The sequence below is a fragment of the Ranitomeya imitator genome, chromosome 1 (assembly GCF_032444005.1).
Source record: "Ranitomeya imitator isolate aRanImi1 chromosome 1, aRanImi1.pri, whole genome shotgun sequence".
Lineage (NCBI taxonomy): Eukaryota > Metazoa > Chordata > Amphibia > Anura > Dendrobatidae > Ranitomeya > Ranitomeya imitator.
In genome coordinates, this window is record NC_091282.1 from 489,774,473 (window position 1) to 489,791,367 (window position 16,895).

A 16,895-nucleotide genomic window follows, 5' to 3' on the forward strand; every position below is an offset into this window, starting at 1 on the left:
CCGCTTCGTTCCGCCGCTGAAGCGATGCGGATGGTACGCTGTTGTGACTGGTTATGACCGGTTGTGTCTGGTGAGCTATAGCGTGGCAGATGGTACAATGTATGGTCACCATGAGCGCTTTGTGTGGCTGCTGTGGGGAAGCGGGCGGTAGTGGCCTATGGCGTGGCAGATGGAAGTAGCGATGCGGATGGTACGCTGTTGTGACTGGTCGTGACTGGTGGGCTACAGCGTGGTAGATGGGACGCAGTTTGGTCGGCATGACCGCTTCGTTCCGCCGCTGAAGCGATGCGGATGGTACGCTGTTGTGACTGGTTATGACCGGTTGTGTCTGGTGAGCTACAGCGTGGCAGATGGTACAATGTATGGTCACCATGAGCGCTTTGTGTGGCTGCTGTGGGGAAGCGGGCGGTAGTGGCCTATGGCGTGGCAGATGGAAGTAGCGATGCGGATGGTACGCTGTTGTGACTGGTTGTGACTGGTCGTGACTGGTGGGCTACAGCGTGGTAGATGGAACGCAGTTTGGTCGGCATGACCGCTTCGTTCCGCCGCTGAAGCGATGCGGATGGTACGCTGTTGTGACTGGTTATGACCGGTTGTGTCTGGTGAGCTATAGCGTGGCAGATGGTACAATGTATGGTCACCATGAGCGCTTTGTGTGGCTGCTGTGGGGAAGCGGGCGGTAGTGGCCTATGGCGTGGCAGATGGAAGTAGCGATGCGGATGGTACGCTGTTGTGACTGGTCGTGACTGGTGGGCTACAGCGTGGTAGATGGGACGCAGTTTGGTCGGCATGACCGCTTCGTTCCGCCGCTGAAGCGATGCGGATGGTACGCTGTTGTGACTGGTTATGACCGGTTGTGTCTGGTGAGCTACAGCGTGGCAGATGGTACAATGTATGGTCACCATGAGCGCTTTTTGTGGCTGCTGTGGGGAAGCGGGCGGTAGTGGCCTATGGCGTGGCAGATGGAAGTAGCGATGCGGATGGTACGCTGTTGTGACTGGTTGTGACTGGTCGTGACTGGTGGGCTACAGCGTGGTAGATGGAACGCAGTTTGGTCGGCATGACCGCTTCGTTCCGCCGCTGAAGCGATGCGGATGGTACGCTGTTGTGACTGGTTATGACCGGTTGTGTCTGGTGAGCTACAGCGTGGCAGATGGTACAATGTATGGTCACCATGAGCGCTTTGTGTGGCTGCTGTAGGGAAGCGGGCGGTACACTGTTTTGGGTTATGGTGGCCTATGGCGTGGCAGATGGAAGAAGCGATGGTAGGCATGAGCGCTTTGTGTGGCTGCTGTTGTTAAGCGTTTGGCACACTGGCAAAAGTATTGTTTAAAGGACTCTTTGTCAACCATGTAATTTTTTTTTATACTTATTTTTCAGATGTCAAATCGTGTGGAGTTCATCAGGGATTTCATCGAAATTTATCAGTCTTTTCCCTGCCTCTGGAAAATCAAATCTCCTGAGTATTGTAACAGGGAAAAGAGGAGGGAGGGTTACTTAAAGCTCATTGAGCTTTACAATTGTCATGCACCAGAAGAGGCAGCAAACGAAGCAGTTATTAAAAAGAAAATCCAGGCGCTCCGCACGGTGTGGAGGAAGGAGCTGAACAAGGTTCTTCAGACTACAAGGTCCGGAGCTTCCACTGAAGATGTTTATGTGCCAAAACTTTGGTATTTTGAACATCTTAATTTTCTGAGGGACCAAGAGGTGCCACGGACTTCCACGTGTCTTCGCAACTTGGCACCTGTGGAACAAATTGTTTCGGAGAACCACGCCGAGCAGGAGTCACAAGGGCAACAAGTAAGTAGCTCTTTGGACGAAAGTTCACCAATGTGTCCTATAATTACATAATTTTTCTCTGCATTTTATGTTTTATACTTCTGATTATCACATCAGTTTGAAGTTGTTACAAAAACATATACACATAAGTAACCCTGTCGCAGTCAAGTATTATATGGGGAACTTAATATGTATGAAATGGCGATATATCTAAACCATACCATCTAAGCAATATAGAAAATAGTATCGCTTCAAGCTGCCGATGTACTCTTGTTGAGACTATTTAGACTATTAAATTTTCGTCAGGTTCCCCTAGCAGTCAGAACAGTGTAGTTCAAAGTATTAAATAAAAGGGAGGGTTAAAGAATATTACTAAGCTTAAAATATATTATAATCTTTTTTTTACCTACTACGAATATATAGTTTGGATGCGGTTATGGTGGTACAACTTTTTGTTGCCGGGTTCATAACTTGTTTTTTTTTTCCCCCCCAGGATGACAGTGCGCAGGAGAGTACACTGGACTGTTCACTGGACTGCACGACAACAGATTTAGTGGAGGCTGCACCTGCCAGGACTCAATCGAGGCAAGGTCAAAGAAAACGGAAAGCCACCTCAGACGCCTCACATGAACTATTGAGCCTTGCTAAGAAGGTGTTGACAAGAAATGTTAGCCCTGCGTTGCAGGGGTTTGGACACTATGTGGTTGACAAACTGGCCAAAATGGACGACAACCAAAGAATACTAGCAGAGCATCTGATTATGGAAGCAGTAAACAGGGGTACAGATGGGGATTTGGACAAGAACACTTGTTTGGTCTCTTCCCGGCCAATACAGCGGACAGAGCCATCAAATTACAATGGTTGGTCACAGTGTCAGACATCGATGCGACACAATGCTCACGTTTCCCACTTCGGCCAGCCACCCCCTAATAACTCCTACACGCCAATACCGTCACATATGGCTTCGCCCATCAGGCACCAAAGTTTTCAGCCAGAACAATCGTCGTATCATAATTTGTGATTTCCTAACTTCTTTTACATTCCTTTTTATTTTATTGTCTTGTTAAAATAATGTTTCAAATAAAAGCTTTTATTAGAAATTCTATCACTACTTTTTGATTGGTGTGTCTCGATCACAGCACTGTATGAGGGCACAAATTAACGTAACAAATTCATGTACAGTAAACTAATACAAAAAAAATGGAATGATAGTTAAACTAAATATTTTTATTGTAACAACCAAAACTGTCTTATTGGCCCGCCTACAACTGCTGGCACATGTCCCGCAGCTTCTGCAGCTCCTCCATTGCCACATTGTGCTGCTCCTGAATACGCGCCATAGTGTGGATTAGCTTTTCTATGCCGGCTTCAAGATCCTCCTTGTTCACAGTGACGACAGCTGTGGGTCAAAAAACATAACATTAATAACACAGTAGTCTCCCGATGTGTCTTTGCTTCTGTGAAGGAAAAAAAAAAATAACAGTCAGCATATAAGGGCAAAACTGACTTGGGGGGGGGTGTTTGGGTTGGGGGTGAAAGAGTGGGCCTGCAACAAAATCAAAATAACTTTATTGTGGGAACCTACTAGGATGTTGAGGCACGGAGGGCACTTCGGGATCTGAGTCTGTGTCGAATGCCTTCTGCTGTCGGCGGCGGCGCTGTCTCTTTGCCTCTGTGAAGGGAACAAAACAAAAAAAAGGTCTGTCAGCATATATGGCAACACTGGCTGCCGGGGGAGGGGGTGGGGGGGAAGAGGGGACCTGCAACTGAATCCAAATCACATAATTGTGGGAACCTACTAGGATCTGGAGGAGTAGAACCGGAGGGCACAGATGTAGAAGAGGCTTTGCGGGATGCCTCGTGGCGGCGGTGGTGCTGTGTCTTTGCCTCTGTGAAGGGAAAAAAAAGGTCTGTCAGCATATATGGCAACACTGGCTGCCGGGGGGGGGGAGGAGGGGACCTGCAACCAAATCCAAATCACATTATTGTGGGAACCTACTAGGATCAGTTGTCTTTGACCCGGAGGGCTCTGGGACTTCAGAGGCGGTGTGAGAAGCCTCGTCGCTACGGCGGCGCTGTCTCTTTGCCTCTGTGAAGGGAACCAAAAAAAAAAAGGTCTGTCAGCATATATGGCAACACTGGCTGCCGGGGGAGGGGGTGGGGGGAAGAGGGGACCTGCAACTGAATCCAAATCACATAATTGTGGGAACCTACTAGGATCTGGAGGAGTAGACCCGGAGGGCACAGATGTAGAAGAGGCTTTGCGGGATGCCTCGTGGCGGCGGTGGTGCTGTGTCTTTGCCTCTGTGAAGGGAAAAAAAAAAAAAAAAGGTCTGTCAGCATATATGGCAACACTGGCTGCCGGGGGGGGGAGGAGGGGACCTGCAACCAAATCCAAATCACATTATTGTGGGAACCTACTAGGATCAGTTGTCTTTGAGCCGGAGGGCTCTGGGACTTCAGAGGCGGTGTGAGAAGCCTCGTCGCTACGGCGGCGCTGTGTCTTTGCCTCTGTGAAGGAAAAAAAAATTAAAAAAAAAAAGGTCTGTTAGCATATATGGCAACACTGGCTGCCGGGGGTGTGGGGAGGAGGGGACCTGCAACCAAATCCAAATCACATTATTGTGGGAACCTACTAGGATCAGTTGTCTTTGTCCCGGAGGGCTCTGGGACTTCAGAGGCGGTGTGAGAAGCCTCGTCGCTACGGCGGCGCTGTGTCTTTGCCTCTGTGAAGGAAAAAAAAAAAAAAGGTCTGTTAGCATATATGGCAACACTGGCTGCCGGGGGGGGGGGGGGAAGAGGGGACCTGCAACCAAATCCAAATCACATTATTGTGGGAACCTACTAGGATCAGTTGTCTTTGACCCGGAGGGCTCTTGGACGACTTCAGAGGCGGTGTGTGATGCCTCGTGTCTACGGCGGCGCTGTCTCTTTGCCTCTGTGAAGGAAAAAAAAAGTTCGGTCAGCAGTTAGCTGTGCCACATAGTACTTTTCACCGTTGATACTGTCCCATAGCTGTTGGACATAGTGGCTCTGCAACGTTCAAACTGTCCCATAGCTGTGGCACTGCAACGTTGAAACTGTCCCATAGGTGTGGCACATAGTGGCTCTGCAACGTTCATACTGTCCCATAGCTGTGGCACATAGTGGCTCTGCAACGTTCAAACTGTCCCATAGGTGTGGCACATAGTGGCTCTGCAACGTTCAAACTGTCCCATAGGTGTGGCACATAGTGGCTCTGCAACATTCATACTGTCCCATAGCTGTGGCACATAGTGGCTCTGCAACGTTCATACTGTCCCATAGCTGTGGCACATAGTGGCTCTGCAACATTCAAACTGTCCCATAGCTGTGGCACTGCAACGTTGAAACTGTCCCATAGGTGTGGCACATAGTGGCTCTGCAACGTTCATACTGTCCCATAGCTGTGGCACATAGTGGCTCTGCAACGTTCAAACTGCCCCATAGGTGTGGCACATAGTGGCTCTGCAACATTCAAACTGTCCCATAGCAGTGGCACATAGGGGCTCTGCAACGTTCAAACTGTCCCATAGCTGTGGCACATAGTGGCTCTGCAACGTTCAAACTGCCCCATAGCTGTGCCACATACTTTTGGGTACCTGAGTACTAACCTCTGCGAATCTCCTGGCGAAGCTCCTGCAGGCGCTCTGGACTTTTGGACTTGAGATCGCCCCATTTTTTCACTATCTGGGCCTTGCTGCGAGTTATCCCAAACCGCTTCCTGAGGCCCTCAGACACCACACGGACAACTTCCTCCTTGTGCTGGTTGCGGTGCAGCACCATCCCTGTGGTTTCATACTGCATCCTATCCATTGTTCCAATAAGGAACTTGAGCTCTGGGATGCCCATAGGTGGACCACGGCGACTGGCAGCCATTATCACGATGTCAGGGGACAAAAACAAGCTAGGGCAGGCACGCAGGAACGCTGTACGTCATCACGCCGTCATAGACCACGAGCGTACATTACGTGCCGCTCCGGCGTTATATAACGATCCTTCGAACGGCATTTACTATGTGCGTTCCTTTCGTAACGCTCAGTCGTCACAAATGTGACGCTGTTCATAAACGGCAACGCTATTGCGATGCCAATCGCGCGGCAGGACGGCGGAGCGCTGCTCCTCCTCTGGGCGTTGCTGTTCAGGGTCATTCCATCTAAAATGGCGGCGAGAATGCGTTCTGCTCCTCTGGGGCAGCCAGAAATCCTTTTTTTTATTAGTCAGATGGATGCCATGGATTACGAAGGTCTGGAGAGCCGCCCTGCCCACCCACACATCCACAAGCGAGAAGTGCTTGGCCACATAACAAGAATGATGGATAGGAGGTTTGGCGTCTGCCGCAGTCAGCTTCAGCTGCGTAAAAAATGGGCTGACCTCCGCTATAAAACGCCACAAATGTTTGCTGAGTTGCGTGCGGAGGCAAGGCGAGGCAAGTACTAGTATGGGGGAATTGGGAGATGCATGCTGTCAGGAGGGGGGGGGGGGTTTGGGAGGGAGGCTTGCGCTCATGGTTGCCAACGTGACCTCAAATGCATTAAAACACATGCCCCGTTTTGTTAAAATTTAGTTATTTTCCAAGCAGAATATGCGTTGTCCGTGAGAAAACTTGTCGGGTTCCCTAATCTCAACCACCATCTTTAAATTATTAAGATGTCCATAATTTTTACTTTCTCAATTTCCCATAAATATTAACGGAGGAGGTTGGCCTACTGATGAAATAATACGTTTTCCAAAGACAGGAAGACCATTGAACACCAGAGCCCACATACATGTCTGAGTATCGCACCCCTGTAAAGTGTGATCTCTATTTTATGTTTGAGTATATTGTAAGCTTTGATCTGCAGCACTCAACATTTGTGTGTAAACATTGTGATTCTTTACTTTAGGTGTAGAGAGACAGCGGCGGCAAGTGAGACACACCATTGCCACCAGTACCACATCTTCAGACACCAGTGGCAGCCCACAGTCCGGGACATCACGTAAGTTCACAATCATTTATTGCATTTTTTTTTAACATCACACGGGACATAACAGGGTAGCTGAAATATTTGAAGACATTACAGACGCAGTAATGACCCAGCGGCCTACCACGCCTCCACCATCTGTTGCGACCATGCACCCTCGCACCCCTGTGAAGTGTGATATAAATTTTATGTTTCAGTATATTGTTAGCTTTGATCTGCAGCACTCTACATGTGTTTTTAAAGATTGCGTTTGTTAACTTTCTGTGTAGAGAGACAGCGGCGGCAACAGGTACCTGCCATTGCCAGCAGCACCACAGCATCCACCACCAGCGGGAGCCCACAGTCCGTGACGTCACGTAAGTTAACAATCATAGATTACAGTTTTCCAACTGCATACGGGACATAAGAGGGTAGCGGAAATATTTGAATACATTACAGACGCAGTAATGACCCAGCGGCCTACCACGCCACCACCAGACAGCAGACGGCCTCGCACCCCTACACCACCCTCAACACCTCCCTTTCGACACTCCTCTTCCTCCCCCGGGTCGGCGGCATTCTCCCCAGAAGCTAACATACGTAAGTGACCAAAACAGCGAGCGCTTCCCAACGGCGTGTTCCATATTTAACCAGATCTGTTATAATTTCCTTTTAGCTGCTGCAGCAGAGGCCAGATCGCTGGGATGGGACATTAGCAGCTCTGGTTCTGGCAATGAGGAACCGGCGTCCCTTCTCCATAAGTATCAAGATAATGCGAGTGGTTTTCTGCTGGATGTCACCATAGACAACTAAAACTGTAAAATTTAATAAAATTTACATCGCCCTGTGGTGCCAGACCAAATAGAAATTTACAACACAGAAAATTTGGTCCTGCCCCAGAGGTCGAGATGTATTTTCAGTGGAATCAACGTTGGTTCTCCAACCTCTTCTATCCACAGAACTGCCCACCGTAAGAGAGCTCCTGGTGAGACAATTGCGACTGGAGCGGACAGCAGCGCTCCTGCAGCAGACAGCAGCGCTCCTCCAGAGTCAAGTGGAGCAGCAGGGCGTGACGCTGCGACACCTCTTGGGCCGGAGATAATTTTTTTTTTTGGGGGGGGGGGTTATGTTATATTTTGTTGTAAAATAATTTAAAACCAAGAAAGTGTTCCAAAAAAAACCAAAAATCTTCGCATTATTTCTTTAATGTTTACCAAGCTATAAGGGTTAACAGCACCATTTTATAGGCATCACATTTAAAGTTATTTAGAGAGGCTTATATGACAGCAAAGCAAAAAAAAAATTTTTTTTATACGGCGCGATCCTGCCAGGGTACAGCTCCAGAACCATTAAAGTACTGACAGTATTTTTCGCGACAGTCCCTTGCATCGTCTGCCTGTCTGCCAGATCCAAGAGCTTGAAGAGCTGTAAAATTATCAGGTTGTGTACGCCATTCCCCGGGCACAATATCTCCGGTTCTTGCGTCCACTGCATCAATAAACGAAGGAGGAGAATAGGAGCTCGTATCATGACGTCTCAGGAAATTATGGAGCACACAGCATGCCAAAACCACAAAGTCTATAGACGGCAGCTTCAAGTTGATAGCTGTGTGGAACACTCTAAACCGATTTGCCATAATCCCAAAGGCATTTTCAACCACACGACGGGCCCTCGACAACCGGTAATTAAAGATTCTGCGCTCCGGTGTGAGTGTTCTCTGTGCAAATGGCTTCAGCAAATGTGGATGAAGAGGGAAAGCTTCATCAGCGATGAAGACAAAATTTAGGTTTGCTTTTGTGTCTTCATTTAGTGGCAACAGCAGTTCATTGTTCCTCAAGCTTTCCCCAAATGAAGTGTGTTCAAAAACACCACCGTCGGAGACTCGACCATTCATGCCAACATCCACATCGACAAACTCATAGTTTGCATTGACAAGGGCCATGAGGATCACACTGAAATATCCTTTGTAGTTGAAAAAAAAGGATCCAGAGTTGGCTGGTTGCGTGATGCGCACATGCTTTCCATCTAATGCACCACCGCAGTTTGGAAACTGCCACAGCTCATCAAAATCGGAAGCAATCCTCTTCCAGTCATCCGCCGTCTTGGGAAACTGCAAGATGAGAAGGAAACATGTACAAATTAGGTCAAATATATTATGCACATACACTCTCATGTGGACATCCTACAGTGATTGAGGCGCAGTATGGATTAGTATAACAAAGTCAACAACCCAGAGTATGCAGGCAGCCATTTTTTCAGATGGCTTCGGTGACTCAGAGGGGGTGCTAAACAATATATCTAAATAATATAATCAATAAAATTACGTTGGGAGCAGCAAATAAAAAAGGGTGGCGCAGGGTTGGAGCAGCACATATCAGAATGGAGCCGCAAAATGGTAGCAGCACATGTCAGAATGGAGGCGCAGGATCACAGCAGCACATGTCAGAATGGGGGCGCAGGATGGGAGCAGCACATGATAGGATGTAGAACACATACCTATAGAAATGCTCGCCATCAGGGCGTAGAACGGGTTCAATAGCTAGTATAATATATCGACATAACACAGCAGCCAAAAAAATATAGTAGTACCTCCATATAATGCCTTAAGCTCTGCACAATGGCCTCGCATGTCTCCGGAATCACAACGCTCAGGAAAGGTCTGGAAACAGCTGCGGAAAACTGCAAATCCTGAAGAGACCTTCCTGTTGCCAGGAAGCGCAGTGTCACCGCCAACCTTTCCTCCACGGGCACGGCTGCACGCATCGGCGTATCACACCTTTGTATGAGTGGCATAACAGCAGACAGTATTATTTTGAAGGATTCCTCGGACATCCGAAGGTAGTTTCGGAAATCTTGAGGGTTATTGTCACGTAACTCTCTTATGAGACCCATGTGTGACAATGTGGATCTTTTCTGCAGCCAGCTCCGGGTCCACATGCGACGTTTTCGTTTAGGACGTCTCTCCTCTTGGAGACGTGCTGCCTCAAACACCAGGGCAGCAGCAACAACAGAACTCTCATCGGAAGTGAGCATAGTTCCTAAAAAGAAAACAAACGTACAATAAATACACGTGCTTACAAAACAATGTTCTGACCATTGATCTAATAACTATATATGTTACTACTGGTATTAAATGGGGCAGTCAACCATCTCGATCTGTAAAAGGATTAATTAATTGGGCCACGCAACAGCTGTGTACCTGAGGTTCTCAGGCCTACCCTACTCAAAGGAACAATCAACCACACTCCAGCATTTATCCCCGTTGAAGCGCAACATATGCTACGCTGTAGCGTTATACATACCTTTTGCGGTAAAAGTCTAGTAGTTAAAAGTCCAGGGAATCCAGCGAATTTAGGAGTTCTGTTCACAGCACGTGCTACAGAGAGAAATGAATAGCGCGCTCGAGAGCTCCGGTTTTTATCCGCTGGGAACAATAGTCCTTTGTCGAATGAGCGCACAGTATTGTACCGCCCAATCAGCACACGGGAGGTGGAGAATTCAGCGCTCCTACGTAGCCAGCTCCTCCGCCCTTTACATCGTATACAATATCGTGCACACCTTTGTCACACCATGCGATCATGCCGCCACAGCGGGACACTGGACGACGAAAGAAAGTTTGAAACGATGTGCTACGACGTACGATTCACAGCGGGGTCCCTGATCGCAGGAGCGTGTCACACGCTGCGATATCGTACCTATATCGCTCGAACGTCACAAATCGTGCCGTCGTAGCGATCAAAATTGCACTGTGTGACGGTACCTTAAGCGACGCTGCAGCGATACCGACAACGATCCGGATCGCTGCAGCGTCGCTGTTTGGTCGCTGGAGAGCTGTCACACAGACCGCTCTCCAGCGACCAACGATGCCGGTAACCAGGGTAAACATCGGGTAACTAAGCGCAGGGCCGCGCTTAGTAACCCGATATTTACCCTGGTTACCATTCTAAAAGTAAAAAAAAACAAACAGTACATACTTACCTACAGCCGTCTGTCCTCCAGCGCTGTGCTCTGCTCTCCTCCTGTACTGTCTGTGTGAGCACAGCGGCCGGAAAGCAGAGCGGTGACGTCACCGCTCTGCTTTCCGGCTGACCGACGCTCACAGCCAGTACAGGAGGAGTGCAGAGCACAGCGCTGGAGGACAGACGGCTGTAGGTAAGTATGTAGTGTTTGTTTTTTTTTACTTTTAGAATGGTAACCAGGGTAAACATCGGGTTACTAAGCGCGGCCCTGCGCTTAGATACCCGATGTTTACCCTGGTAACCAGTGAAGACATCGCTGGATCGGTGTCACACACGCCGATCCAGCGATGTCAGCAGGAGTCCAGCGACGAAATAAAGTTCTGGACTTTCTTCAGCGACCAACGATCTCCCAGCAGGGGCCTGATCGTTGGTCGCTGTCACACATAACGATTTTATTAACGATATCGTTGCTACGTCACAAAAAGCAACGATATCGTTAACAATATCGTTATGTGTGAAGGTACCTTAACAATGAGCATTCTGCATACTGATGAGATACATTCCATTCAAACATGAAACCATATACATAAATCTCCATCTTTAATAATAATAAATTAAGTAATAACTGTAATACCACCAGACACTATAACAACTTTTAAAAATGGGCTGACTGATTTCTGTAATACACCTATCATTGCGAGTTATAGTTAATTTTGTGACAAAAAAAACAATTGATGAAGAAAGGTTGAACTTGATGGACCTAGGTCTTTCTTCAACCTACAGTATGTAACTATGTAACCTATAACACAATTCACAATGCTTGTGCACGCCCTCATCATCTCCCGCCTTGACTACTGCAACATCCTTTTCTGTGGCCTCCCTGCTAACACCCTTGCACCTCTCCAGTCCATCCTTAACTCTGCTGCCCGACTAATCCATCTCTCTCCTCGCTACTCCTCCACTTCCCCCCTCTGCAAATCTCTTCACTGGCCAGGAGCCACACCAAGTCGCCAGGAGCAAAGGTCGGAGTGGGGCGCCGATGTACATCGGCGGAGGGCCTCATTCTCTCCTTAGAGGCCCGAATGGCATCCTGAGTGCGGTCCCAAATGTCCCGTGCCTCCACAGCCCAGTCTTCCACACTGGAGTCAGCAGAAGACACGGGCATGGGCACAGGGACACGCGGATGCTGGCCCTAATTTAGGAGGAGTGGAGTCTGACCGGTGGAGTTGGCGACAGCGTTGTTAAGTGCAAACTCCACCCACGGTAGCAAGGATGCCCAGTCATCCTGCCTATAATACAAAACCCGGCACTCAACTTTGTGGTGAGAAGAAACGAAAGATTTATTATCCCAAATCAGAAAACGTTTCGGTCCCACAACTGGACCTTCATCAGTAACGTTTACTGGGACAATATATAGATTCAAGTGGCTATATGGCCTATATGGGTGCTGTCATCGCGGCGTCCACTGCTGAATAGCAAGTCAAGACTTGCTATTCAGCGGTGGACGCCGCGATGACAGCACCCATATAGGCCATATAGCCACTTGAATCTATATATTGTCCCAGTAAACGTTACTGATGAAGGTCCAGTTGTGGGACCGAAACGTTTTCTGATTTGGGATAATAAATCTTTCGTTTCTTCACACCACAAAGTTGAGTGCCGGGTTTTGTATTATTTGCTGATTACGGTTTGGGAACCTACCCGTGCACCTCATACGGTTGTGCACACGTGTTTCTAACTACTCAGTCATCCTGCCTGGCAGAAACAAAATGTCGTAAATATGTGACCAGGGTCTGGTTGGCCATCTCAACCAACCCATTCGTCGCGGGATGATATGCCGAGGAGAGATTCAATACTGAGTAGACGACAAAGCTCTCTCCAGAATCGAGACGCAAACTGGGGTCCCCGGTCACTGACAATTTTGTCCGGCATACCATGTAGGCAAAAGATATGCTTGATGAACAACGCTGCCAGAGCCCGTGCAGACGGTAGCCGTGGAAGAGGCACCAAGTGCACCATTTTGGAAAAATGGTCGGTGATTACCCAGATAATGATGCAGCTACCAGACTTGGGTAAGCCCACCACAAAATCCATCCCGACCATCTCCCAGGGCCTGTCCGCCACCGGCAGGGGGTAAAGCAACCCAGCTGGCCGTTGCCGAGGAGGCTTGTTCTTGGCTCAAGAGACACATGCCCGAACATAGTCTGTGATGTCATGAGCCATATGCGGCCACCAGTATGTCTTTGCCAGTAGCTCAGATGTCCTTTTGGACCCAAAATGTCCACCTACCCTGGACGAGTGAGCCCAAGAAAGAACCTCCGGACGCAGACTGAATGGTACAAAAGTCTTGTCCAGAGGCACAGACTTTAGCGAAACCAGGGCCACAGTTCTCAGACTCTCGGTGGGGACAATAAGCCGAGGCTCCTCTTCCTCCTCAGATGATGATACAATGGAGCGAGAGAAAGAGCGTCGGCACGAATGCTCTTCTCCCCGGAAAGAAAATGGAGGGTGAAATGAAACCGGGAGAAGAACAAGGACCATCTGGCCTGGCAAGAATTTAACCACTGGGCTGTCTGCAAGTACACCAAATTCTTGTGGTCTGTGAAGACTTGGAAGGGAAAACGAGCCTCCTCCAAGAGATGTCTCCACTCTGAGAAGGCCAACTTCATGGCTAGCAACTCCCTGTCCCCGATGGAATAATTCCTCTCCGCTGGTGAGAAGGTCTTGGAAAAGAAGAAGCAAGGATGCTTCCGACCTTGAGCATCCTTTTGGAAAAAGACTGCTCCAGCACCAAAGGATGAGGCATCCTCCTCCATAATAAATGGCTTATCTACATGGGGCGATGTACGATGGGAGCGCTAGCGAAGTGTGACTTAATGGAGTGAAAGGCCTTGGAGACCTCCTCAGACCACAATTTGGGATTTGCTCCCTTCTTGGTGAGGGCAACCAAGGGAGCTACCAAAGTGGAGAAGTGTGGAATGAACTGGCGATAGTAATTAATGAACCCAATAAAGCGCTGCACCGCTTTAAGAGAATGGGGGTCCTGCCAGTCCATCACAGCCTGTAGTTTGGCAGAATCCATAGCCAATCCCTGGGCAGAGATTATATAGCCCAGGAAAGGTAAGGACTCCTGCTCAAACACACATTTCTCCAACTTTGCGTAGAGGGAATTTGCCCATAAGAGGTCGAAGACTCTGCAAACATCTCTCCGGTGGGAGTCAATATCTGGGGAGTAGATGAGAATATCATCCAGATAGACTACGACCAAGGTGGAGAGCATATCCTGGAAGATGTCGTTCACAAAGTCTTGGAAAATGGCTGGGGCATTACAGAGCCCGAAGGGCATCACCAGATATTCATAGTGCCCATCACTGGTGTTAAAAGCCGTCTTACATTCGTCCCCCTCACGGATGCAAATCAGGTTGTAAGCACCCCGCAGATCTAGTTTATTAAATGCCCTTGCTCCCCGAAGCCTATCAAAGAGCTCAGATATCAGGGGCAGTGGATACTTATTCTTAACGGTGATGGCATTAAGACCCCTGTAATCTATGCATGGATGTAGTTCCCCATTCTTCTTCTGCATCAAAAAGAACCCAGCCCCTGCACGTGACACTGACTTCCTAGTGAATCCTCTTGCCAGATTTTCCTGGATATACTGTGACATTGCCTCCATCTCCGAGAGAGATAAAGGATAGACTCGACCCCGGGGAGGCTCAGCACCAGGCAAGAGGTCAATAGGACAGTCATAGTGCCGGTGACCAGTACTGGCTACAATGGCTGAGCCTGGAAAGGCAGCAGTAACCATCCGCACAGCACCAGGCTGAGTCAGATGCTGGGACCGACGTCTCCACTGAGCAGGCTCCACTGTGGCTGGAGAAGAATGGGAGACAGCAGCAGAGATGGCCTGAGATTCCCCCTGTGCACAGGCGGGAACTCAACCCCTAAGGCTACGTTCACATTTGCGTTCTGCCGGGCTGCGTCGGGCGCAGCCGTGGCGACGCATGCGCCCCTATATTTAACATGGGGGCGCATGGACATGCGTTTGCATGCATTTTGCGATGCATGCGTTTTTTTGCCGCAAGCGTTAGGGCGCAGAGGACGCAGCAAGATGCATTTTTTTGCGTCAAAAATTCGGCAAAAAAGGATGCATGCGTTGCAAAACTATGCGTTTTAGCGTGCGTTTTTGTGCATTTTTGTTTGCATTGTGCATTGCGTCGCCAATAGTGTTGAGCGATACCGTCCGATACTTGAAAGTATCGGTATCGGATAGTATCGGCCGATACCCGAAAAATATCGGATATCGCCGATACCGATATCCGATACCAATACAAGTCAATGGGACATCAAGTATCGGAAGGTATTCTCATGGTTCCCAGGGTCTGAAGGAGAGGAAACTCTCCTTCAGGCCCTGGGATCCATAGGGATGTGGAAAATAAAGAATTAAAATAAAAAATATTGATATGCTCACCTCTCCAGCGGCCCCTGGACTTCACACTGCTAACCGGGAGGCTTCTTTGTTTAAAAAGCGCGCCTTTCGGACCTGTGAATGACGTCCCGGCTTCTGATTGGTCGCGTGCCGCCCATGTGACCGGCACGTGACCAATCAGAGGCCGCGACGTCATTCGCAGGTCCTCAATTCCTATAATTAGCAGTTTTGTGAATGAGAATGACGTCGCGGCTTCTGATTGACTTTATTCAGGCTGTGTCTTTATTTACCATATACAGTTGTGCTAAAAAGTTTATGTACCCCGCCATAATTTTTGCTTTCTTTGCCTTTTTTGAGAGAATATGAATGATAACACCAAAACTTTTTCTCCACTCCTGGTTAGTGGTTGGGTGAAGCCATTTATTGTCAAACTACTGTGTTTTTTTTTTTTTAAATCATAATTACAACCTAAAACATACAAAAGACGCTGACCAAAAGTTCACATACCCTGGTGATTTAGGCCTGATAACATGCACAGAAGTTGACACAAATAGGTTTGAATGGCTACTAAAGGGTAACATCCTCACATGTGACCTGCTTGTAATCAGTGTGTGTGCATAAAAGCTGAGTAAGTTTCTGGGACCCAGACAGACTCTTGCATCTTTCTTCCAGCCACTGATTTTCTGGATTATGAGTAGTGATGAGCGAGTATACGCGTTGCTTGCCTTTTCCCGCGCACGCTCGGGTGGTCTCCGAGTATTTGTTAGTGCTCGGAGATTTAGTTTTTGCCAAAGCAGCTGCAAGATTTACGGCTGTTAGACAGCTTGAATACATGTGGGAATTCCCTAGCAACCAGGCAACCGCCACATGTACTCAGGCTGGCTAGCAGCCGTAAGTCATGCAGCTGTGTCGATAAAAATTAAATTTCCGAGCACTGTTGTGAATTCTGTGGCAGAGCTCCCTGCTGTGGTCACAAGTGGTACTTCGGCTGGTTCTCTCTGTGAGCTTCCGTTGGTGGAGGAAAGTGGTACTGCGGCTTCTGAGTTTCCTTCCTCAGGTAATGTGGTGAAGTCATTAGGTGCTGCTCTATTTAACTCCACCTAGTGCTTTGATCCTGGCCTCAAGTTAATGTTCTAGTATTGGACCTGTTTCCTCCTGGATCGTTCCTGTGGCCTGCTGCTCTGCATAGCTAAGTTCCTCTTTGCTATTTGTTTGCTGTTTTTTTCTGTCCAGCTTGTCATTTTGTTTTTTTCTGCTTGCTGGAAGCTCTGGGACGCAGAGGGTGTACCTCCGTGCCGTTAGTTCGGTACGGAGGGTCTTTTTGCCCCCTTTGCGTGGTTTTTGTAGGGTTTTGTGTTGACTGCAAAGTTACCTTTCCTATCCTCGCTCTGTTCAGAAAGTTGGGCCTCACTTTGCTAAATCTATTTCATCTCTACGTTTGTCTTAACTCACAGTTATTATATGTGGGGGCTGCCTTTTCCTTTGGGGTATTTCTCTGAGGCAAGGTAGGCTTATTTTCTATCTTCAGGCTAGCTAGTTTCTCAGGCCATGCCGAGTTGCATAGGGAGCGTTAGGCGCAATCCACGGCTGCCTTTAGGGTGGTTGGAGAGGATTAGGGATTGCGGTCAACAGAGTTCCCACGTCTCAGAGCTTGTTCTTGTTTTTTGGGTTATTGCCAGGTCACTGTATGTGCGCTGACCTCTATGTCCATTGTGGTACTGAATTACCTTTCATAACAGAGCACTAACAAATACTCGGAGACTACACGAG

General features: G+C 48.4%; 2 protein-coding genes and 1 long non-coding RNA gene across 3 annotated transcripts; 2 read left to right on the forward strand and 1 right to left on the reverse strand.

Annotated features, from left to right (window-relative positions):
• The first annotated feature begins 992 nt into the window (after positions 1 to 992).
• On the forward strand, positions 993 to 2,933 carry LOC138657895 (uncharacterized). Its single transcript, XM_069745503.1, has 2 exons — positions 993 to 1,800; positions 2,273 to 2,933. The coding sequence occupies exons 1-2, from the start codon at positions 1,381 to 1,383 to the stop codon at positions 2,798 to 2,800; spliced, it is 948 nt and encodes a 315-aa protein (XP_069601604.1). The 5' UTR covers positions 993 to 1,380; the 3' UTR covers positions 2,801 to 2,933.
• Positions 2,934 to 6,692: 3,759 nt separating this feature from the next.
• Positions 6,693 to 7,498, forward strand: LOC138657896 (uncharacterized). The gene is made up of 4 exons (XR_011317244.1): positions 6,693 to 6,776; positions 7,031 to 7,117; positions 7,200 to 7,340; positions 7,417 to 7,498. It is a non-coding gene; the product is annotated as an uncharacterized lncRNA (long non-coding RNA).
• A 532-nt stretch (positions 7,499 to 8,030) lies between these two features.
• On the reverse strand, positions 8,031 to 9,695 carry LOC138657897 (uncharacterized). The gene is made up of 2 exons (XM_069745504.1): positions 9,330 to 9,695; positions 8,031 to 8,850 (listed from the first exon to the last, which is right to left on the reverse strand). Exons 1-2 carry the CDS (start codon positions 9,675 to 9,677, stop codon positions 8,050 to 8,052), a joined length of 1,149 nt encoding a protein of 382 aa, XP_069601605.1. The 5' UTR covers positions 9,678 to 9,695; the 3' UTR covers positions 8,031 to 8,049.
• Between the last annotated feature and the right edge of the window lie 7,200 nt (positions 9,696 to 16,895).